The following is a 24299-nucleotide window of genomic DNA, read 5'->3' on the forward strand; positions in this document are numbered from 1 at the left end:
TTTAGCTAACTTAAAACTTTTGTTTGTCTCACCTGAAACCTGAAAATCCTTAAAAATACCTATATGAAACAATAAAAAATGTAATTAAACTAAAAATGCTGTGAGGAAAATTTACCAAATGGGTCAGACTTGGTCAACTATTGGGAATCCAGCAATGCTCATTAAATGGGTTACTATCGAACAACACACACAAAAGTTTCTTTTGCTTATTGGGTTTAAATCCAGATAAAAAAAATTAAGGGCTATCAAACGATAACAGTGATTAATCACATCCAAAATAAAAGTGTATGCTTACATTATATATGGCTGTGTACGGTGCATATACATTTTTTTTATTCTCACGTGAGATGTTAGACGAGCTAACCCATGTTTCTTTGAGACGAGCATCGTTCATCCCAAATCAGTCACGCTTCAGCCGAGACATTAAACCGTGTTGCGAGCCGTCTGCCTGAAGCTGGTGGAGGGCAGCGTTTACACGCTTGACTGTGTTTGTATATTCACTAATGCAAACACGGCTGGAATAAAAGCGCACCCACGGCTGCCACACGCTCACAATAACGGGAGTAGAAACACCCAGCTGGCAAACAACACACCCACTGGAACCCTCTCTGACAACAGTACACAGCAAGAAAAAAAAAAATCACGGCACAGACTTTACACAAACCCACAAATTAGCATGCATACTTGAGGGCATGCTTATATATCACACAATACTGTGTAGCCTTACTGTAGTCTGCATTACAGTTAACATGCTCCAAAGAAGAGATACAGTTTGATCGCACCATTAAAGGTGAACCTTAGCAGGCATCACGGTTACTAGTTTAAACTTCAGGACTTTTCCTGCACTGTTCTTTGGTGTGTTGCCCATGCATGTATTAGAATCCCAGTGGATTGCACATACCAAAGGATAAATGTATAGGTTAATGCAATGTAAGTCGCTTTGGATAAAAGCATCTGCCAAATGCATAAATGTATTAGACACAGAAACAAAAGATGCATTCTATCTAAAAGCGAATGTTCACCCAGACCTGCCTGAAACGCCTCGTGTAACCACACCCCCACAAATCTACATCAGTTTGTTGTATGATTTGACTAGGACTGCAACTAACGATTATTTTAATGATCGATTAATCTGTCGATTCTTTTATCGATTAATCGATGAATCGGTTAAAAACAAAAACCAAGAAAAGCATTCATTTCCAACCCTTTATTCAAAAACAGAACTAAAATCTTTAGAAACTGCACATACATGTTGCTCCTTGAACATCCCTGAGCTCTTATGATAATAATAAAATAAAAATGGACTAACAAAAAAACATACACATGTATGTTTACATCTGCCAAAAATATATACTTTTTTTAAATAAAGTACCACCTGAGCTGCCAGAACAATAAATATTTTATAAAAAATAAACAATAAACAATACAAATCAGAAAATTTAACAGGATTTGTTTGAATGTCAGAACTAGTTCTCTACACTACACTGCAGACAGACACTCGAAGATGCACACACTCGCAGACGCACACACTTTTGCATACGCACACTCTCACAAACTCTCACACTGACACACACACACTCTCTCAAATTCACTTGAAGCTTATTCATTAAATTATTAGCATCATTGTAGTAAGTGCAAGGTTCATTTATACACCACGTTTTAACAAAGCTTAAGATGACCAAGTGCTATTAAATAACTTTAAAATTTAATTAAAAAGTACAACACACTGAAATATATTTGTCAATAATAACCTATGTGGGCCAAAGCACAGAATACACACTGCAAAAATTGCTTTTCTAACTTAGTAGTTTTGTCCTGTTGTCAGTCCATATATTAAAAAAAAATTAAATCAAGATACATTTACTAGACACATGAAATAGCATAAGCAATTATGTCTTGTTTTCTGAAAAAAACCCCACCTCAAAATCAAGTGATTGTTTGCTTAAAACAAGCAAAATTATCTACCAATGGGGTACAAAAAAATAATCTTATTGAGATATAATTTCAAACAGAAGTTTTAAGCATCACTTAATTTTCTCATGACATTTTTCTCGTCTAGTAATCTTGATTTTGGATTTTTTTTATATTTGGACTGGAAACGTAAGTAAGAAAAGCTTTCTTTGCAGTGTGACAACAAATTGATCAATGAATGGTTCAAAAAAGGCTAGTGAATATAAACGTGTCTTTAGTCTACATATGCAAAGTAACTATACCACCCCTGCTTCACTACTGTTATTAACCAGCTAACGCAAACTTGTCATGCTTGTCAAGCTGGATAACGAGTAAACACCGATCACAATATGTTCTTCACTTCAAAACGGAACAAAAGTACGATTCCGTAATGACTTAACCTGCTGTTGAACTCCCTTCCTCCTCATCAAAGACTCCAACATGTTGGCGTTTCAGGTGCTGGATCATTGCCGTGGTGCTCCCGTGCCATGCCATGCTGCTTTTGCATATTTTGCAGTTAACACAGTTTTTCTGTTTATTTAGTGTGAAATGCTCCCGCATATTGGATGACTTGGGTCGCGCGGCTTTCTCTGCCTCCGCCATGTATCTTTCCTCTACCTCCGCTCGTTTTTTTATTTTTGCTCCGCCCTGTCTATGAGGCGCCGAACTCTGCTAGCATCAGTGCACAAGAGAGACCGAGTCTGTTCACTCCGCTCCGCGCTCAAATAAAGTTTTTTTTTTAGATAATCAAACGTCTCCGTGTTGCGCAAAACAACGAATCGATTATGAAATTCGTTGCCAACTCTTTTAGTAATCGATTTTATTCGATTAAATCGATTCCTTGTTGCAGCCCTAGATTTGACCAAGACTGCCATAATGTATATTCTAGGGCTGCAACTAACGATTATTTTAATAATCGATTAATCTGTAAATCATTTTTTTTCGATTAATCGATGAATCGGATAAAAAAAAACACAAGAAAAGCATTCATTTCCAACCCTTTATTCAAAAACAGAACTAAAATCTTTAGAAAGTGCACAAGCATGTTGCTCCTTGAACATCCCTGAGCTGTTATAAAAATAATAAAATCAAATAAAAATGGACTAACACAAAAAACATACACATGTATGCTTTACATCTGCCAAATATATAGACTTTTTTAAAATAAAAGTGCCACCTGAGCTGCCAGAACAATAAATAATTTATAAAAACTAAAGAACAATATTTGTCAATAATAACCTATATGGGAGAAAGCACAGAATAGCCTATACACTGCAAAAATTGCTTTTCTAACTTAGTAGTTTTGTCCCGTTGTCAGTCCAAATTTAAAAAAAAATCTTATATCAAGAAACATGTACTAGACCCATGAAAAAGCATAAGAAATTATGTCTTGTTTTCGGAAAAAACACCTCAAATTAAGTGATTGTTTGCTTAAAGCAAGAAAAATTATCTGCCAATGGGGTACAAAAATAATCTTAATGAGATATAATTTCAAACAGAAGTTTTAAGCATCAATTAATTTTCTTGTCTAGTAATCTTGATTTAAGATTTTTTAGATATTTGGACTGGAAATTAGACAAAATTACTAAGGAAGTTTTGCAGTGTAGCTATACATGACAACAGATTGATAAATGATTAGTCCAAAAAAGGCGAGTGACTAAAAACGTGTCTTTAGTCTTACAATGCAAAGCGCAAAGTAACTACACCACCCCTGATTATACTGTTATTAACGAGCTAATGCTAATTTGTGATGCTTGTCAATCTGGATAACGAGTAAACATCCGCACCAGGGACATTACGTTCTTCACTTCGAAACGGAACAAAAGTAGGATTCTGTAGTGACTTAACCTGCTGTTGAACTCCCTTCCTCCTCATCACAGACTCAAACATGTTTGAGTTTCAGGTGCTGGATCATTGCCGCGTTGCTCCCGCCATGTCGCGTTTGCATATTTTGTTGTTAACAGTTTTTCTGTTTATTTAGTGTGAAATGCTCCCGCACCTATGATGACTTGGGTCGCGGGGATTTCTCTGCCTCCGTCATGTATCTTTTCTCTAACTCCGCTCGTTTTTTAATTTTTGCTCCGCCCTGTATATGAGGCGCCGAACTCTGCTAGCATCAGTGCGCGAGAGAGACCGAGTGTGTTTACCTCGCTCCGCGCTCAAATAAAGTTTTTTTTAATAACCAAACGTCTCCGCGTCGCGCGACACAACGAATCGATAATGAAATTCGTTGACAACTTTTTTACTAATCGATTTTTATCGATTTTATCGATTCGTTGTTGCAGCCCTAGTATATTCACAAGTAAGGTGGGCATAGCTGTCAGTACAATTCATACCTTCAAACTCTGAAGAGGTGAAAAAGGTAACAGCCATACGAGGGGGGGGGGGGGTTGGGGGATGGATATAAGGGGGTTGTATTTTCATTTTCTTCAGGCTTTTGGCCTGCACAAGTTTTTTTAAGTGCAAAACATGGCACCAATGGAACAGCAGCAAATCACATGGCAACAATTTTGAGCAACAGAAAAAATCATGGATTTTATTCGAATTTGAGATTTTCATACAAAATAAATACGTTGGCCTCGTCTCACGATCCCAATGCTCCAAGTCATAATTAAATATCTAAAATGATCTTCATTTGTTTAGGTTTTCTTAGAGGTGCACCTTTCCTAATACAACCTGGATGCGTCAACTGAACCAAAGCGCCCGTTTCCATGACACAGGTGACCTGAATAATAAATATCAACATCGTTTTCTCTTTGACAGACAGTTTGCAGTTGTCCCTTTCAGCACGGGTGCAAACATGATGTTAACAATGCGATTCTGGTTGGCCCAAGGACCAAAAATGATGAAGCGGAATCTAGGTGCTGGACCAAAGACATTTCAGACAGTCGAGAGTAGATGCCCCACAGAAAAAAAAAAAACTCACGTAAACTGCGAATTCGCCGTAAAGCGACTAGTTTGCAGGTATGACAATTGTTTCAGAACCTGATGTTCCAAATATGGTAAGAGGGTTTTACATTTCCGTCACACGCTTGCAGTATTCGACCAATCACTAAGCACTGGTAAACTGGCCAATCAAAGCACACCTCGCTTTTCAGAGCAATGAGCGTTATAAAAAAATCTGCGCGTTTCAGATAGACGGGGCAAAGAGGAGATACAAACGTGCATGGTATGGTGAAAATTTAACGTTGTTGAACCTTAAATCATGTATACACATTGCATTACATCAAAAACAACTCATAATATTTGTTTTAGCCCTGTCACAAGACCACTTCAACAGATTTTCACGAATCTGCAGCATTTTGGACAATGGAGAAAAAACAAAATAATATAAATTCAAGGAATAAAATAAACAGGCAAGAAGATAGCTAATAATTAACAAATGGTGACAAAACGAGAATGCAGAACCGGCTAAGTTTATTTCCATCAATAAAAATAGCAGAACTGCCTTAATCCACAGCATGGGTAGATTTTATTTGATAAAGTTAAATGTTACGTGTTGTGGGACCGGTCTGGAGTCTGTTGACAGTTAGATCAGAGGCAGAAAACCCCCTTTAAGATGACACGGATGTCCCAGGAATGGAGAGATAACACCTCTGGAACCACGTTTCATTTTCTCTGCACCAGCCAGGATTCTTTTCCAAAAATGGCACTTGGCCACATATATGCGTTTTAGCAAAACAGATACAGTGACGGAAATAATTATTTGATCCCCTGCTGATTTTGTAAGTTTGCCTGATTACAAAGAAATGAAGGGTAAAACATCTTTATGGTGGGTTTATTTTGACTGATAAGAAAAAAAAGACGGGGAAAAATGTTTTATAAAAGGATATAAATTGATTTGAATTTTAATCAGTGAAATAAGTATTTGATCCCCGAGAAAAAAAGATTACTTTGTACTTGGTGGAAACCCTTGTTGGCAAGCATAGAGGTAAGACATTTCTGATAGTTGGTCACCAGGTTGTGTCGGGATACATTTTAGTCCACTCCTCTGTCATTCTTTAAGGTTTCTTGGCTGTCGCTCAACAAAATGGAGATTTAGCTTCCTTCACATATTATCTTTAGGAGTAAGGTCTAGAGACTGGCATTTAATGTTCTTCTCCTTAAAACACTCTTTGGTTGCCTTGGCAATATGTTTTGGGTCTTTGTCATGTTAAAGGAACATGCACGACCCATCTTCAGTGATCTAGTTAAGGGGAGAAGGTTCTCCTCCAAGATTTTACGGTACACTGGCCCGTCCATCAGCCCCCTCAATGCGGTGAAGTCATCAGGTACCCATAGCACATAGAGATAATAAGCCCTAAAGCATACTTTTTTTCAACACTGTTCTTCTCTGTAGGGTTGGTGTTCTTGGGATCATAGTCAACATTTCTTTCCCTCCAAGACTGGAGTCAATATTGGTCTGCCAGCACTTTCTCCAAACCTTTTCTGAATCATTTTGATGTTCATTGTCATACTTCAGACGAGCCAGGCGGGCCTTCATGGGCTCGACCTTGAGAGTGCTTCAAGATTTCAATCTTTTGTGGCATAGCGTGTTACCAATGTTTTGCTTGCTGACTGTGGTCCCAATTGTCTTGAAATAATTAACAAGCTTCTTCCTTGTAGTTCTAGGCTGATCTTTAACCTTTCTCATGATCATCTTTACTCCATTGGGGAAATTTTACAGGGAGCTCCAGACCAAGGGCAGTTCATAGTATTTCTTCTATTTCCACATAATCGCACCTACAGTAGTCAGCTTCTCACCAAGCTTCTGTCTGTAGCCTATTCAAGGAGTGTGCAGTTCTACAATCTTGTCCCTGACATCCTTTAAAACTTATTTGGTTCGGACCATGGTGGTGGAGAGGTTGAAATGAAAGATACAAATTCTGTAGGCAGGCATCTTTTATATACATAACAAGCCGACTTCAGAGTACTTTCTTAAAGTGACAGGACTAATCTGTGATCCAGATAGGCACACAACACATCTGTGGATCCAGAATTCTTGCTAGTTGGTAGGGATCAAATACTTATTTCACTGACTGAAATGCAAATCAATATATAGCCTTTATATAACATTTTCCCCCTGATTTTTTTATCAAGTTAAAATAAGCCTACCATAAAAATGATAAACCCTTCATTTCTTTGTAAGCAGGCAAACTTACAAAATCATTAGAGGATCAAGTAATTATTTCCCTCCCTGTATAAATCCGATCTGCTATAACCGTGCAAATAGGGGTGGGCAATCTGACGATCTAAAACCGTGATCGATCTTGAAGGCGTCCCAATCCACTTTTCAACAGAGTCGCGAGGATCTTGTCTGTCATCTAAAACAAGAGGAGTGTTCGACATCATTCAGCGCTGCACAAACACATTGGCGTATGACACTGAAGCCCCGCGAGAGATCTGTATGCTCTCGCCTTGCTGCGAGGTCTTACATGTGTGATACAGTTTTGCAAGTGCATTAGACAGAGCGGCTTGTATGAAAAAAGTATGACGTTAATCGATGGCGAACCGCTTATTTACTTAGTTTTAGTCTGTTTTGCGATTGATTGAAACTCGTTTCCCAGCTGCATTGAGTTCATATAGCCTATATCTAGAGCCCTATGATTTTTGTGATGCGGACGCGGCATCCTGCTATTTAAATCTGCCGGTTCTGCGAGTATAAGTGAATGTGCTTCACAGTTTAACACGTGATTTTCATGAAATTCTATGCGTCTCATTGTATGAGGACATAAACACATGAACATCCTTTGCAGAGTTTCCGAGAGTTTATTTCAGGTGCATTTAACTGTTTTCACTGTTTGAGAAAAACTATTGTCACTTAACTACTCACACAATTCTTTTTTATTTAGAGACATTCTCTGTCCATCCGGCGTTTCTACACCACAGTGAAATGAAGCTCAGCAAAGCCTATGGCAGAGCTACTGCAAGGGAATGTCGGTGCTAGCAATCAATTTATCCTCTACAGTAACTTATCTCATGGATGCCTTGGATCGGCAGCCTCCCATGCACTTTGGAAAGGAGGAGAAAACGGCGCTAATTGTGGTCTCCCTCTTTCTTTTATACATGATGTAAAGATACGAATGTGGAATTTTAATAAATAATAAATAATGTTTGTATTTTGCATGAAGGGCTTGGCGATCTTCCCAAAAAAGCACAAGTAGCATAAGTATAAAACATCTGTTATCATCTTTAAAAAACACAAATGCAGGTCATCACATAAAAAGATTGGTGAAGACAAAGGACATTCATGTTTTATACAATTGGATTAATTAGGGCCATACAAATTTTATTGTACACTTAAATTAATGTATTTGGCAGCCGCTTTTATCCAAAGCAACTTACATTGCATTATACTATACATAAGGACAGTTTATCAATTTACAACATTAATACCACAATTTGCAATATCAAATACTATAGAACACTACAGTATTTTTTCATTTGAGCATTAAGGTTAACCTGTGTTTTATCTTGACGGTAGGGATGGGCAATTTTATATTGTTAGCGATATACCGGTAGAAATTCTCCCCATAAAAGGAATATTTACAATAAATCCTAGTTGATGACGCATTTCTTTCAAGAAAGCGGAGCAAAATATGTGTATAGCGGGGGGCGGACGTGAAGCTGAGAAACGTGGTGCCTTGAATCTGTGCAGGCCACAATTAAATCTCAAGACTATCAAGGCATTCTGGAGCGAGACGGCAGTGGTAGGTCGTGGGTCATCCAACATGATAATGAGCCAAAATAAACAGTTAAAAGTCACCCAGGAATGGATAAGAACAAAACATTGGACTTTTCTGAAGTGGCCTTCTATGATATATGATCTGTATCCTATGGAACATCTATGGAAAGAGCTGAAACTTGCAGTTTGGAGAAGGAACCCATCAAACCTGAGACAGCTGGGGCAGTTTGCTCAGTAAGAGTGGGACCTGTTAACTACCTGTTAACAGGTGCAGAACTACAACTCATTGAGAGCTACAGAAAATGTTTGCTTGCAGTGATTGCCACTAAAGGTTGTGCAACAACATAATTAGGTTTGGGGTCCAAAGATTTTTGTCCATGACATTTTCATCGATTCATTATTTAAAATATTATTTTGTATAAAAATCAAAAGCAAAGTCTGATTTCTATTAAATATGAAATAAACAATAAACAATGGTCGTCTTTGTTGAGGGGTACCAACAAATTTGAGCACCTGTCTATTAATGTGATGACCTGCACTTTTGTTTTTTAAAGATATTAACAGACTTATAATTGTGCTACAACTGTTTGGCCTGTACTACAAAACTTTAAAACGCTGTAGCACCGGTGCTATGTGCAAAGAAGTTAACATACAGCCCTGCATATTTTCTTTCACCATATAGAAAAATGTATGATTTAATAGTTATTTAAAAACGTATTGAATTATTATTATAAAAAAATCTTATGAATATTGTTTAACTAAAAAAAAAACATACCTTTTAAATCGTTTAACTGATAGTATTAATCTGTCAATTATTTTACAATCTGTTTAGGGTTAAACGGTCACTATGAACATTCCTAACGTGAGTCATGAGAAAGAAGGAATTCTCGAAATAACTGTTCTTTCCTTGTTGAGATACAGGATGGTATTTCCTGGTGCAGGTGCATTTCAACAAAACGTAACAAAACAATACATGAGAGATGAGTCATGCTGCAATTGGAAGATCCACAGGATAGCCCAACCTTTATTTCTTCTAACCTGCCAGTCTGGGATTCTTCTGTAAACCCAGCAATAAACTACTTGTTATTCTACTCAAAAATGACTATTCTTTCAACATTTACTCATCCTCATGTTGCTCAAAAGCCAGATATAAAACTATTAATCTTTCGTGAAACATACGTTAATGGACACCAAGGCTATTAGTCCATAACATTATCGTTTGGGACTTTGGGTTAGACAGAAGTCAACCAGTCATACAGCATGAAGAAGAGAAAATAACAGAATCTTTATATTCGGGTATACAGGGCTCCACACTTACTTTTTTTACTAGGAGCACTGTAGCTCCCAGTGTTTCTCCAATCCTAAGGGGGGCGCCCCGCACCTCACTCCCCCTTGAAGGTCAAGTTAATTCCATTTTTATATAGCGTCATATCTCAAAAGAAGTCATTTAAGGTTACCTTTCTTATATAACATGTCTATACCTTGTTCTCGTTTTAAACAAAACGAATAGAATCATGTTATTTATCTAATTTACATGACGGCATCGGCATGTCATTTCTGTTTCTACATGCTCTCCGTATCGATGCGCGCGCACACACACACACAGAGACACATGTGTTCACATACACAGGTAAGACCACTCCCACCAGCGGACATAGACCTTGTGTGGGAAAATATGTTGCGTCAACATATTCACGCAGATATCCCAGGGTGAGGAAAATAGCAACATTCGCTTGCCTGCTCAGAGTTTAAGTACAGAAAAGAGCACGCCCTGCCCCTGACAAGCAACAGTCCAGTTACCACCGGATGACATGTTTTCACACAGCTTATCCTTCATTACATCCAGACGCAAGACATAATGAACCATTTAAAACATTAGACTATTTCTGTAGTTTTAAGCAGCGCTTCTAAATAACTGAGCCGTACACATCGCGCCACTCAGGGAAAGTAATGTTGATTATTTTGCCGATTTATTTTCACATATCTTTATTTAGCGCTAAAGGCGCTTCATTTGAACCGTTTCCACTCCGTGAACTCTGCTTCTCCCACAAGACACGTTGCATATAAAATACCTGCAGATACTAGGGGCAGGTAAATAAATGGATACTTTTACTGTAACGTAAACAAAAATGCAGCAGTAATAAAGTATTTTTAGCTGTCAGTCAGTTTACTGTTTGCTATATAAGTTTATGACAGATTATAAACCATAACATCTTGTATCTTCATTTAGCATTAATGATATCAATAGCATTTATAATCAGCATGTTAAGAGCATTTCGTAATGAATCGTGTTTTAATCAGAAAGATTATTTAGAATCAGCAGTATGACATGGAAATGCTACTTGTTAGTAACTTTGTGAGTACTTCTGCTCATGATAAATTCATTTCAATTGTTGTCAACAGTTTTTTTTAAATATTAAAATAGACTACTAGGACTTCGCTTCAGGACCATAGCCTACAACACATTTTCCCAATTCCCAGACCTTACTGTGAATATAAAATAAATTGCATGATAAAACATTAGATAGATTGATTAAATATTATTTATAAAGAAAAGTATTGTTCGGACATCCAGCGCTAAAAATATAGACTCCCCCAAAGCAGTAAACCTAGGGGAAACACCGAGCCCCTCGCTGAAATTTTAGGAGCGCAATCGAAAAATTCAAGGGCACATCAAGGGCACAAATAATAGAATAATAATTCTGTGGAACAGTTTTAAATGCATTTATATTTGTACAGAAATTTAAGTATGTGTAAATGTGTTAAAATAGTTTTAAAATACAACATGTCAAGGCATTTAAGGTGACAGTGGTTTGGTTCTGCTCATCGTTCAAAAAGAGAATCATTGAGTGCTACAGTACTGTTTGAACTCTGAATACACCAGACCAAATTTGTAGTGAATTCAATAGAACCATCAGAAAACTTGCATGCCATTTTGTATGAAAAAGTATATATTTTATTGTGTAAAGTGTCAAGCTCGTCTAAAGTTCTTAAGATGAATTGTGTATTAAGGATAATTTTCATTTTCATCACATCAAAAATAGACTAGGTGCGTATCTTTAGCGAAGCCGCTGGTATAAACACAAGAATTGACAAGAGTGGCTGCGATTTGCTCCCTTTAAATGATGGGTCACCCCGCCGCGCACGCATGCAGCTCTGCACTCCCTCCTTCTCACACACAATAGGCCTACACTGGTGGGCTTGTGATCTTCTTGACTTTTCACATGAGATATAACAACTAGACAAAAATCCAAATTGGCAGGTCGTGCATCAGCGAGAAGTTGTAAAAATTGCTCACACTGTCTCAAAAACTAGTCGCAATGTGCAACCATTTGGTCGCAGTCTAGAGCCCTGGTATACTATCCCTACATTTGGCGGACATCAAAAATGGAGTGAGAATGCAAAAGTAGTTGTGGGTGGTTGCCAGTGTTTTGCTATGCAGATGCAAGAATGTTTGTTTACTGTCCCTGGAGGTAAAAAGTTTTAAGTATTGAAGTATTGAGCAAAGACATTTATCTAACGCAGTTTATAACAACGGAGGAGTACAACAAAGCGATTTATCCTACAGGGCATTTCATGAAAATTGAAAGTCAAAAATTGTTAGAGAAAACCATGGGAAAGAGGGGAATTTTGAGAATTTGAGAAAAACATATATTATATAAATACTTATAACACGGCTCTGTGTAATACTTCATTCTGATAGCTCAATCGCTACATTCCAAGGTATGATATTCCCATATAACAATAGCTCAATACTGATTACACATTGTAACCGGATGCTGCAAATCATTTTGACAGGCATAATTTAATATTTCACAAATATTCAATATAAATGTGTCCTTTAATAACATATATGACATTGTATTTACAAATACACCAAATTGCCTGTTCCTGTCATTTTAAAGTTGCGTCTTACCTAAAAACAGAAAGTAAACAGGTTTTACTTGCGTAAGGTATGCATTAAAAAAAACTAACAAAATATTTAAAATCAATTTTCAACGAATTACTTATGAGGTTTTTTTACAGGCACCCGGCGGTAATCGCAGAATAAACCCCTACTTTATAACTTACATAATGTCTTGACAAGGATACAAGCGTTCATGGGAAAAACATTTTTTAGATGTGGCATATCATGTTAATAATCAGGAATGTTTTTTAACCAATAGACAACAGCTCACTTTGAGATAAAAAAATCACTATGTTTGCAAAACTGTGCATTACAATAATTTACTATAGTAAACTGCAGTAAAATTCCTAGACACTATATTGTTTTTGAACCATACTTTAGTATACTACAGTGTTTATTACAGATTATCACTATTATTTACTACAAGGGTCCGACAATTTCCTATAGCAAATACTATAGTATTTCTTCGCCTGAGTGTTCAAGATATGGGCACTTCTTTTTAACGTGTCGTCTGGAAGATGCTTGAGTTTTAGTGTCTCTTACAATAGTTGTACTCAAAAAGTCAAATGATCGTAAAATAAAATCTCGGAGCAATTTTGGGGATGAAGTTCACATGTTTATATCCTCATACAGTGCAGACGCAGATAAACCCTCGACCATCACTTGTTTATTAGTATGCTAATCTGTGCACCTCATTCACTCAGACACATAGAACAGAGCTGCCAGATGACAAACGCGTCCGCATCTAGTTACATGGATTAAATCCGCTGTGCCATAGATTATTGACACAAAAACAAGCACAACCACGACAAATGCAATTCACACAAACACGCAGCTCTGTCTAATGCACCTCTTCTAGCACAGACAGATTTTCCGTTTCACTGTTATGATTAAAAAAATCAAGTTACTTGTCCGGTCGGGCAAGTAAAATTGTCTCTCACTTGCCCATACAAAACATTCACTTGTCCCGGACCAGCGTTAATGTCGAGCTCTGAGTAATGCAGCTCATTCACACAAAAAATATGTCACCTGCTTCTCTGCAGCTCAGTGGTTAGAACATGGTGCTAGCAACGCCAAGAACACAGGTTCGATCCAAGGGATAGCACATACTTAAATACAAATGTTCTGCATCATACAATGCAAGTCACTTTGGATAAAAGCATCTGCCAAATGCATAAATGTAAAAAGCTGGATAGCGCATCCGCTACTCCTTCCTGGTTTACAAACAGCGAAAATCAAAGGGCTCGAATTATGGATGCAGTATAGAAAATAGCGGTGCACCATAGATTTACTTCATAAACACAGTGCCAAACACATCTTTGTTTACATCGTTATCGGAATTATATAGTATCGGACGGAATGTTTCAATATATAAGACAAATATTTCAATATAAATTTTGGCCAAATTGTCCAGCCCCACTTAAAAATAATGACATTTTACATCAACTACCTGCATTAGAATCTATTTTGTTTACGGCTATCGCCCTAAAAAATGTAAAGTATGCTTGTAAACAACACCGCTGTGTTAAAAAACTATCAGCAAAACAGAAAAAACCTAGAATATCTTCAATCAAAGTGCTGAAACACACTGATGTTAATAATTTATCTATTAAAGGAATTGCACGTTATAGCCATAATCATTAGCAACTAACATTAATGTCTGCATACTGAAAGCACCACCATGCTGAACAAAAATAACCAAACAGAACCAAACATTGATCAGAAATCGATGAGTACATAAATGAAAACCCATCATGGTCTTCAATTCAGAGGACTGAAACTGATGCGAGAAGGCTTGCACGCAAACTGGAGATTCAAAGAAAACTTCTGCTTTTCTTCAAAAGCTGTTTTAATGCTCATTGTGGAGATCAAATACAAAATATAAATAACACTCATGACTACGTAACAACAATGTCATTCGGACTCAAATGAGTTTATTGGTTACCTTCATTTCTTACAACGATTAATGAACATTCAGCCATTTTATAAATTGTATGTCAGAAAATGTCCCATTCAACCTGAATTTCCCCATATAAGCGTACTGAAAATATTAAAGACAGTGCTTATATTTCATACAATACTTATGTGAAGATACCTTATGTGACAGTCACACACATAAAAACCTTCCATTTGAATGGCCTCACACATTGAAAATATTGTATTGACTAATATGATGTATTACTGGTGACATAGTACTAAACCTTTAGAACATAGACAGGACTTGGGCCTGGTCTGGCAGGTTTCTTATGGACGGAGTATGAAGCAGACTGGGTTCAAAGGTTACCCTGAACCCAGTTTAAGATGTTTTTAGGAGAATCTGATGGATTCTAGTAGGACGAGAGAGACGAACGTGAACTTTGTCTTGTGGGTTTGATTCAATCAATCTGGCTTTACCTGAACCTAACCTGCATGGATTCTTATGCACATTGGTTTTTCGGAGGTTTCAAATGCGACAGGTGAGTTTTACCTGGACTGAGCTAGAGAGACATCTGACTTGACATGTGAGGTCTCTCTATCAGACACGCAATAAAGATCGTCAAACCTGCTCTAATGTGAATCATAAAGCGGACTGTACCTGACAGGACACGTGAGGTCGGAGAGGTTTCTGATGGGACAGGGATCTTACCTTGAGGGTCGGAGGAGGGTAGCGCAGGTGAGTTCATCTTGGGCCGTTTAGCGTTGGGGGGACCCATTTCCAGCAGATTATCGGCCATCCTGTCTTCTTCACAAAAACACGTTTCGGCAAAAAAATTGTCTTCCCGGAGCCCAAGAGGGGGACAAAGCGAAATAAATCAAACGGACCCTCGGGTTTTTCTATTATTATTCAGCGATCAGGGGCCAATAATTAACAGATGGGGCTCAAACGCGGCTCAACAGCGCCCCGCTCCGCCACCGCCATTCACCCCATGATAATCCAACACCCAAAACCCGCATAATTAACCGTAATAATCGCCCCAAACCCCCCGAAAATAAATTATATCATCGTTAAAACCGTGGAAAACGACGAGGGGAAAATCATCGACCCGTGCTATTTCTTCAAGTGGCTCGCGCGAATCTCTCCAAAGAGGCGTTTTTCTGTGAATAAAAATAAAGACCTCCGAGCTCCATGTCCAGCTCCGGTCGAAAAATCATCAAAGTCCTGAAATATCAATCGAAAACGCGAGGAAATAATTCTATTCGGAGTCTGCGAGTGGCACAGGAGCGCCGCTTGCGCTGAACGGGGAAATCAGATATACGGGGGTTTTCCAGCCGAGCACAAAAACGGCTCCATTTTGCCAATATTCGCCGCAAAGATCCTCGATTTGGCCCGAAGCTGGTCGTTTCCGTCGCGACGAAGATATTTGGGCCGGTTCTGGTGGAGCAGGGTGCGTAAAAAATTTAATAATGATCTCCCGAAATCCTGACGCTCATCCGCGACAAGATGGCGGCTGTTGATTCCTTCGATACAAAAAAGTTTTTTTCTTTTCCAGCCAGACTGTGGAGGGGGAGGGGCTGCGCAGGCACGCCTCTCACGCACGCGATGACGTCACACTGCGTTAACCAAAATAGCCGCTAGGGGCCGTGGTTGGCGCTTCATTTGGAAGTGAGAGAAACGTGAGAACTTGTTCAATTTTGGGAAAATCTACAATAAATACGGTATATATTACTTTTATTACAAGCTGCTACGATAAGACTTACATGGTGGTATAATAAAATGACTTTCAATGTAGAATTTACATTAAAATAAAGTAAAAGTGCAATATTATGCCTATACAAAAATTATGAATATCTGTTACTAATAGTTTTATTTATAGTATTAGATACAGAAGTAGAAATGCATGTGTGCACAATATTACTGCTTAGAAGATTGTAAAGTCAATTAAAAAATCAACAGACAAAATGCAGACTTTAACACTGTATTATTAGCGTTCCCTTATCATCCATTGGCTCTGATGTAACAGTATGGCACATGCATATGTATATGTATAAATAACACAAAAAAGAATGATATGTTGACACAGAGAGCAATACATATGTACAAACAGAACAGAGTTTACACAGATACAGATTACACATCGAGTTTATAAATGACTTAATAAAGTATCTCTGAAGAAACAGAGTAAAAGTCAAAATCAGACATTCTGAATAAATCAACTCTTTGGTGAAAAGTTCCAGTGATTCATCTATTAAGACACAAGTTGTGTATCAAGGTTGTATCACATTGCTGGAATCAAATTGCTTGGGATCATCAACTGGTCGAAATGAAAATGAAATAAAAAAGTGGCTCTTCTGTTATCATGCATTTGTTCAGCCCTTTCATTGCTCGCTATAAAGTTGTGACAAGCGGTTCATATCAGGTACATTTCTATTTCTATCAGGCTGAGATCAACAGTTTAAGCCCTAAAGCAGCGGTTCACGATGCTTATTTTGCTTAATCAAGTTTTATATTGCTCTCCATCTCTAAAAACAGAGGAGCCCTGCAGGGTTGTGTGCTCATATTCCCCTTTAGGCAGCAACGGCGCTTTTATTATGGTCTAAAGGTTGTGCCCCATATACAATGAAACATAAATAATTGAGTACCGTAGGTGTCACTAATAAAATAAAAGTTCACATCAAAATCAGCACAGAGTTTAAGTCCCTTATTTAAGAATCGCACCTTGGAGTCAAATGACAATATTCATCCTGTAATTTTCACATTCAGATTGAATACACATCAGGCATGGACATGGTAAGCAAATTCTTTAAAAGAAAAGGCACAGCGCTAAAAAAAGTTATTTTAAGAAAATAGCACAGACGTGAATTATGTGTATGAAAATGAACAAGGGGTGTCATTTGTCATTTCGATGCATTCTTAATAAGTAAAAGGCACTAATACACAAAAAACTAATTGACAAATTAATCATTTTTTTACAACAATTCCCTTTTTTCTGTATGGCATCACGGCAGAGTTCTACATAAGGTCACGTAGTTTCATCAAAGAACAATCTTATGAATATTATTAATGTGTCTCTTGACAAGTTAATGAGAAAATCAACAACACCAAAGTTTGAGCACACAACCCTCTAAACTATGACAGTGTATCCCATTATAAGTGATAGAAACAACTACATTAAACTCTTATCAAAAGTAGGAAAAAAGATGACGTTCATTTTCGAAGCGAAACAGTCAAGTAATTGATGCAATATCAGTGCAAAGTTACATACATACATAGCGACAGATCTGTCTAATATCCCTTACAATACTTTACCCTTTACTATTGCACGGCAAAAGACAAGCAGGCGAGTCGAAACTATAATCTAACCTATTCTAATATTTCACAAAAATCTGTACATTTAACTGGCATGCTCCATTTCGGCTGTCCAGATTATTGCCAGTTTGTTTTACCCACGATTCTGCCAATACGGAGACTTCATTTACAAAACTTACTTAAGTTTCTAATAATCAAGATGGCTGATCTTTTTCTTTATGTCACATCAAACTGCAGCTAAAGGCAACGATTCCCAAAGTCACCATTAAATAACACATTTACCCTCTTTAAAGTATAAATTCATATTAAATGAGAAAACAATGTTGAGATGGACTTGATTTCATCCACCTGTAAATAAGAATTAAGCCTGCTGGGGTTGTGAAGGTCTCAAGGGACGAGGAGGCTGAAGGTCACATCTTTGTGTATACCAATACAAACGTTTCAAATGTATCTTATCTGCAACATTAAATTGTTGTATTGAGTAAGATTTTAGCAGGAACTCCAACAAGTCTAAACGTCCGTTTAAACATCTTTGCCTATCGGTCAACACTAGAATAGCGTGCACTGATGAATCACTAGGAACACTAGGCACATCACATGCATTGAAGTGTGAAATTCTGAAGATTTAACTTTACATATTGTTGCCATGCTTATAAAGATACTTACATTTACTTCTCTAAGTAATAAAAGTTAAAGGGATAGTTCACCCAAAAGTAAAAACTCATCATTTACTCATCATTTACTCACCCTCCGTCATTTCAAATCTGTATGACTTTCTTTCTTCTGAAGACATTTTTAAGAAAGTTGGTAACGATCAGCACTGGACCCCATTCGCCTCTATGGTATGGATGCAAAACCAATGCAAGTGAAGTCCAGGTACCAATTTTTTTTTTCAAAATATCTTCTTTTGTGTTCTGTGGAAGATGGGATGCAGGTTTGAAACATTAAGAGGGTGAGTGAATGATGACAGAATTTATGTTTTTGGGATAACTATTCCTTTAAGAAGCTAATTCACTGATGCAGTTTATGTCCTTTGAGACTGTTTTTTGATCGTGTTATCAGCTAAGACCTTGCTATTTCGTGTTATTTCAAAGATTCGATTTTGAAACTAATGAGAGGAAACAAATCAGGAGGATGCAAACCCTGCACAAAATTAAATCAAGATGGATAGTTTCTGTAAAAATGTTTGATGGTCTTGATTATAACTGAGCCCACAGCTTGATCTACATTTCACTTCTTCAAAGAGACTTTTTGACATTACCTGTATGATGGTTTGCCCTTTTTGAATCTGCAAAACGCTTTGTAAAATTGTCCAAACATTCTCTTAAATACTATTAAGTGGAAAAACATATACAAGGTACAGAATATAAAATAATGCAACTTTAAATGTATAACTGGTAGAACTTAAACTTAAACCAGTAAAAGCATTTTCTAACACCAAATCGACAACCTTGAATCTTCTTAAGGTTTTTCAAAATGCCTCACACATTGTTATTATAATGAAGGCACTTCACTAACAGAAATCTGAAGAATGAATAATTCACAAAACAGAAAGAGCAGTTGGAAATGGTATCAAATTGATCGTAAATAAATGGGAATAAATGTGGTTTGTGCTGTCCCGATGCATTTCCGCACCATTCCTTCTATTCCTCTGTGGTTCTCCGGTCTGACTCTACAGTCCAAGAACTGTGTCATCCTGCTCAAGACATCAGTAATGGGCCTTCCTGTACAAACATCGTGTGCTTTAATTCAGACGTTCCACTTCACACAAATATACGGTACACTCCTAAAAAAGTAATGCTTTAAAAGGCTCTTTGATGCCATAGAAGTACCTTTTGGTTCCATAAAGAACCATTGACATCTGAAGAACCTTTCTGTTTCACAGATGGTTCTTTGTGCTGGAAAAAAAGGTTCTTCAGATTATAAGAAAGTAAGAAAGAGATGGTTGTGACTGAATGGTTCTTTGTGGAACTAAAAATGGTTCGTCTATGGCATCGCTCTGAAGAACCTTTTAAGCACCTTTATTTTTAGGAGTGTAGGATACGTACATTCCTAAGCATGCCTATCCCCGTGGACTCAACGGAGAGGGTTGCAAGCCCATGTTTAAAGGGTTAAGGACAACATCGCTGGCTTGTCAGAGTTTTGTCAGTTCTCCAGTGTATTCAACATCTTTCTTTGCTGTGGCCTTCGACTCAAGGTTTTCTGACTGTCTGGAACCCGGCACATCAGAGGTCAACGTTGGGTTTGGTGGTATACCGAATGTGGCCGGCTTTCCACTCAAGTTGGTTTCTGGTCTATAAGTCAGGCCAACGGCGGACGAGGATCGCTGAGTTTTGGACGTACTGCTGCAGCACTCACTGCCAGATGCCTTCTCGGTGAAGTCTCTGCTTGAGTAGCCCTGTCCCGTAAGCCCTGAGCTGACGGAGAACGATGCGCCTACCCTGCTGACGTTGGAGGCGGGCACCAAATTGCCGATCTCGTCGGTGGGGGAGCGACCGATGCTCCCGTCCACCTGTGCTCTGATTTCCGGTGAGACTGAGAGCTGGTACTTTGGCACGGGTCCTCTGTCTGTGCTCTTGGGGTACAGGTAGGTCTTCATTTGACCCTTGCCTTTCACGTTGACGGTGCCGCGGTAGTCAAACTCGTGGTCCATTCCCCTAAGCACGCAATAGCTCTCTTCGCTGACCTGAATGCGGCACTCAACGCCGGTGGTGTCCATTCGGCTGGCGATGTTCACCGTGTCGCCCCAGATGTCGTAGAGTAGCTTGGTGGTGCCGATCACTCCGGCTGTGAGGGGTCCGTGGTTGAACCCGATTCGTAACTTGAATTTAAAGCCCAGCATGTTTTTGTTGAAGTCGTCGACCACGTGCATCATTTCCAAGGAGAACTCGAACAGGGCTCGCAGGTGGGCGTGCGGGTGCGCCTGGTCGCTGCACTGTTGCACATTGAGACCCGACGCCGCCATGTAGGTGGCGCCGATGGTCTTGATTTTCTCGATGTTGGAGAAGTCGGACTTGCGCAGGAGTTCGTCGAAGTCCCCGATGAGTTCGTTCAGGACGCGGTAGCACTCTTTGCCGCCCTCATAGCTCTCCTCGTAGAACTCGCTGAAGTTGACGATGCTGGCGAAGATGACGCCCACGTTGTCGTGGTTCTTCGAGTAGCTCTGAGTCACCTTTAGCTGCTCTGCCACGTGGATGGGGATGATGTTCCGCAGGAGCCAGTCCGCCTGGTCACGCATGTTTTGGATCTTGATGCGATGTTGGTCGGCTTCCACATTGCCGTGGTAGTGTAGACGGTAACTAACCTCAAACTCTCGGTTCAGAAACCAAACCAGAAGGATTAACAGGAAAAAGGCCACCAGAGCCTCTGGGCCAAGCAGGTCCTGTGGTCCCGAAGCTTTCAAAGAGGACTGGACTTCATAATCGGTGATGTTGAGGTCGCTGGATCTAATTAAAAAGATAAAGAGCAAAAGTTTTAATGTTTTTAAATTCTACTGGAGAATTTGGTGTGAGAGTTAAACTTACCCCAAAAAGAAACGCTCCCAAGTGCTAAAAGAAAAAAAGGAAAAACAGCATTAGTTCCGGATAGCACAGGTACATCTGTAAGATGTCTGCTAAAGATCTGGAAGACATCTGCTGTGTAAAACATCTGGTAAACGTCTTCGAAAGGCAGTTTTACGCACATTCTAAATCATAAATACCTTACAGACATCTGACAGCAGACATCTCAGAGATGTATTGCAGATGAGCAAAAAATACGTAAATAGACATCTCCCAGATGGATGGATGGGCCCTGACAGCGCACTACTTCTGGCAGATTTGCGCACTACTTCTGGTCTATTTGACATCTAGAAGACATCTGCAATACATCTCAGAGAAGTCTGCTGTCAACTGTCATATAGACATCCGTAAGATGTTTATGATTTAGAATGGATGTAAAACTGCACTTTCTAAGATGTTTAGCAGACGTTTTTACATTGCAGATGTTTTCCAGATCTGCAGATCTTTAGCGGTCGTCTTACAGGCGTACGTGTGAAAGCTGGGTGTGCTATCAGGGGTGTTGAATTATCATTTAAAAACCATTTCTATGACTTACTGTATTTCATAATTCATATTCAGTGAATAATGTGTTGTGTAAACCTGCATGGAGGACTCCAGAGCACGCTCAGAAATGTAAGTACAGCTAGCGTCGCCAGGCTTGAACGCATCCAGAAACTGAGCATACAGAAGTTGCAGTACTGGATGATGGCAACTATGACGGCACAGCAGGTGAACATGGTGAACTGGGAAACAGGATTGAAAATAAGTTAAATGAATTAATTATAGGGGATTTTAAATAGTAACGTAATAGGTTTCTTATGTACACAAAGGCTTTCAAAAGCATTTTTTGCATTACATTGTGGCTTTACACAATAAATGGTGTTTGATATGTAATGTGTTTTACTACATTTTTGCCAATTTTAAGGAATCTCTTTATGTGATGACAAAATAAATTTACAGTAGTTCACCTTCAAAATAATTTTTTTTCTTTCTTTCTTCAGCAATACACAAAAGAAGATATTTATAAGAATGTTATAATAGAAGTGAATGGGGGGGCTGTGCAGTTAGTTCTGTTACCAATATTTTTCAAAATATCTTCTTTTGTGTTCTGTGGAAGAAAGAAAGTCATACAGGTTTAAAATGACTAGAGAGCGTGTAAATGATGACAGAATTTTCATTTTGAAGGTGAACTACTCCAAACTCTAAGTGAGAAGCATGCATTCGCTGATGTTCTCTACATTGGATTAGTAATTTTTACTTTTCACGATATGTTAACAATAAACTTTAAACAGCAGTGAGCATCACATCTGACACAAACCCAAGATTGCGTGCCGTTAATCTATTGAATGATATTACGCTTTAGGCATGACTCTAGTGACCAGATCATACAGGGGAAATGTTTTGAATCAGAACCGTATTTATTTTAGGACAAATCATTCACATCAAAGGCCAGATCTGAATCCAACTGAGCATCTGTGTTAGTACTCAATTAAAAACCTTTCTCCAAAAATGAAAATGCTCACACACATATGGAATGTTTGCATACCTGTATGGACTGATGCATGTTACAGGTGATGTGAGAGAAGACGGCCACAGCAGGCAATGACACCAGCACCGCTCCGATCATGTGACGAGGAACCCAGCCAGAGATTGCCCAAAGGAGTGTCCTGGTGCAGTCCAGAACCATATCCAGATAAAACGCTCTTCTACATAATACACAGATTCAGGAACAGATTAATAAACCAACCGCTATGTGAACACCAAAAACACTGTGAAAATGTAATATGGTTATTTTAAATTGGTCCATAGCTGTGGATTATTCACAATAAACCAATTGCAGTGGTCCTATTGGTTGTTCATTTCAGGCGTCATTGGTGCAGTCATACCGGGAAACTGTGACCCCAAATTATGATTAGGATTTCTAGGAAAGTTAATTGATTGGCTGTGATAGGGTGTGACACGTTTATCTCAGGTAACGCTCACCGGACGGCCAGAACCAAGGCCAAACACTCCAGCACGGCTGAAACTGCAGCCACGATGAGCGCAGGAGTGGGCAGGGGCTGATGAGCAACCAGCGGCCGCAGGAAGCAAGCCAATGACAGAGCCAGAAAAACAAAGCAACACAAGAGCATGTCCAGAAAAGAGCTGAATGTGGGACTGGCGAAAGTCTGGACGGGAGCCTGCGTCTTCACCTGAGACAGAAAAAGACCATGAGAGAAAGAAGAAAATTGTTCTTTCATTTTAAGGGAGACCTTTGAGAAAGCATTTAACATAAGTGATAAATTCCCAAATTAATGGAATGCTTCACCCAAAAATGTTTTTTAATGACATGAGGATGAATAAATCAGCCGTTATGGGTTACCATTGACTCCCACAGTAGGACCACTATGGGAGTTAATGGTGACCAAAAACGGCTATGTTACAAAATTTCATTCAAATATCTTCATATATGTTCAGCACAACAAAGAAATGTATCAAGTTTGTAACAAATGATGACACATTTCTCAATTTTGTGTGAACTATTCCTTTAATTTGATTGTCACAGGGAAAAAAATAAATTTCTAATAAAAATGATTCAAAACACAGTTTTACTGGGCATAAATATATGGACACTCACAGTGCATTTTCTGCAGTCACCGGCCATTTGCAAAGTTAATGTTGGACTCCTGCATTTATGCGTTTCAAAACAAACCACTAGAGGGCAACACAGACAGTCCAATAAAACTCTCCTGATCTGTCTTATAATGCTGTTCCTCTGCATCACCAGTTTATAAACAATCATGCACGCTGTTATAAGCACTGGATATGAGACCAGATGAGCAATGAATGAGCAACATTTGGTAGATGATTGAATCTCACCTCCTCTTGGTAACTGGTCTTGTAAGCCTTCTCCAAAGACTTGTCTATGAATGTGTGACTCAACTTGTTGATCGGCGGTTTGAAAAAGTAATCTTTCATCAGACTGGAGGGTCAAAGCACAAAAAACAAGATTTTGTTGGTGATTTTGGATTC

The 24299-nt window shown here is 38.6% G+C and overlaps 1 protein-coding gene across 2 annotated transcripts in view; it reads right to left on the reverse strand.

The window, feature by feature from the left end:
- Positions 1–16289: 16289 nt before the first annotated feature.
- The window catches only part of LOC130426037 (adenylate cyclase type 9-like), a 33709-nt gene continuing 25699 nt past the window's right edge, over positions 16290–24299 (reverse strand). For both annotated transcript variants that reach the window (XM_056752536.1, XM_056752535.1), the window contains 6 exons: positions 24147–24249; positions 23271–23479; positions 22834–22993; positions 21888–22030; positions 21273–21296; positions 16290–21194 (listed from right to left, as the gene is read on the reverse strand). In XM_056752536.1, coding sequence (XP_056608514.1) covers positions 19883–21194; positions 21273–21296; positions 21888–22030; positions 22834–22993; positions 23271–23479; positions 24147–24249 — 1951 coding nt within the window. In that variant the 3' untranslated portion in view covers positions 16290–19882. The remainder of the gene's footprint in view (positions 21195–21272; positions 21297–21887; positions 22031–22833; positions 22994–23270; positions 23480–24146; positions 24250–24299) is intronic.

This window comes from Triplophysa dalaica, chromosome 7 (genome assembly GCF_015846415.1).
Source record: "Triplophysa dalaica isolate WHDGS20190420 chromosome 7, ASM1584641v1, whole genome shotgun sequence".
NCBI classification, from domain to species: Eukaryota; Metazoa; Chordata; class Actinopteri; order Cypriniformes; family Nemacheilidae; genus Triplophysa; species Triplophysa dalaica.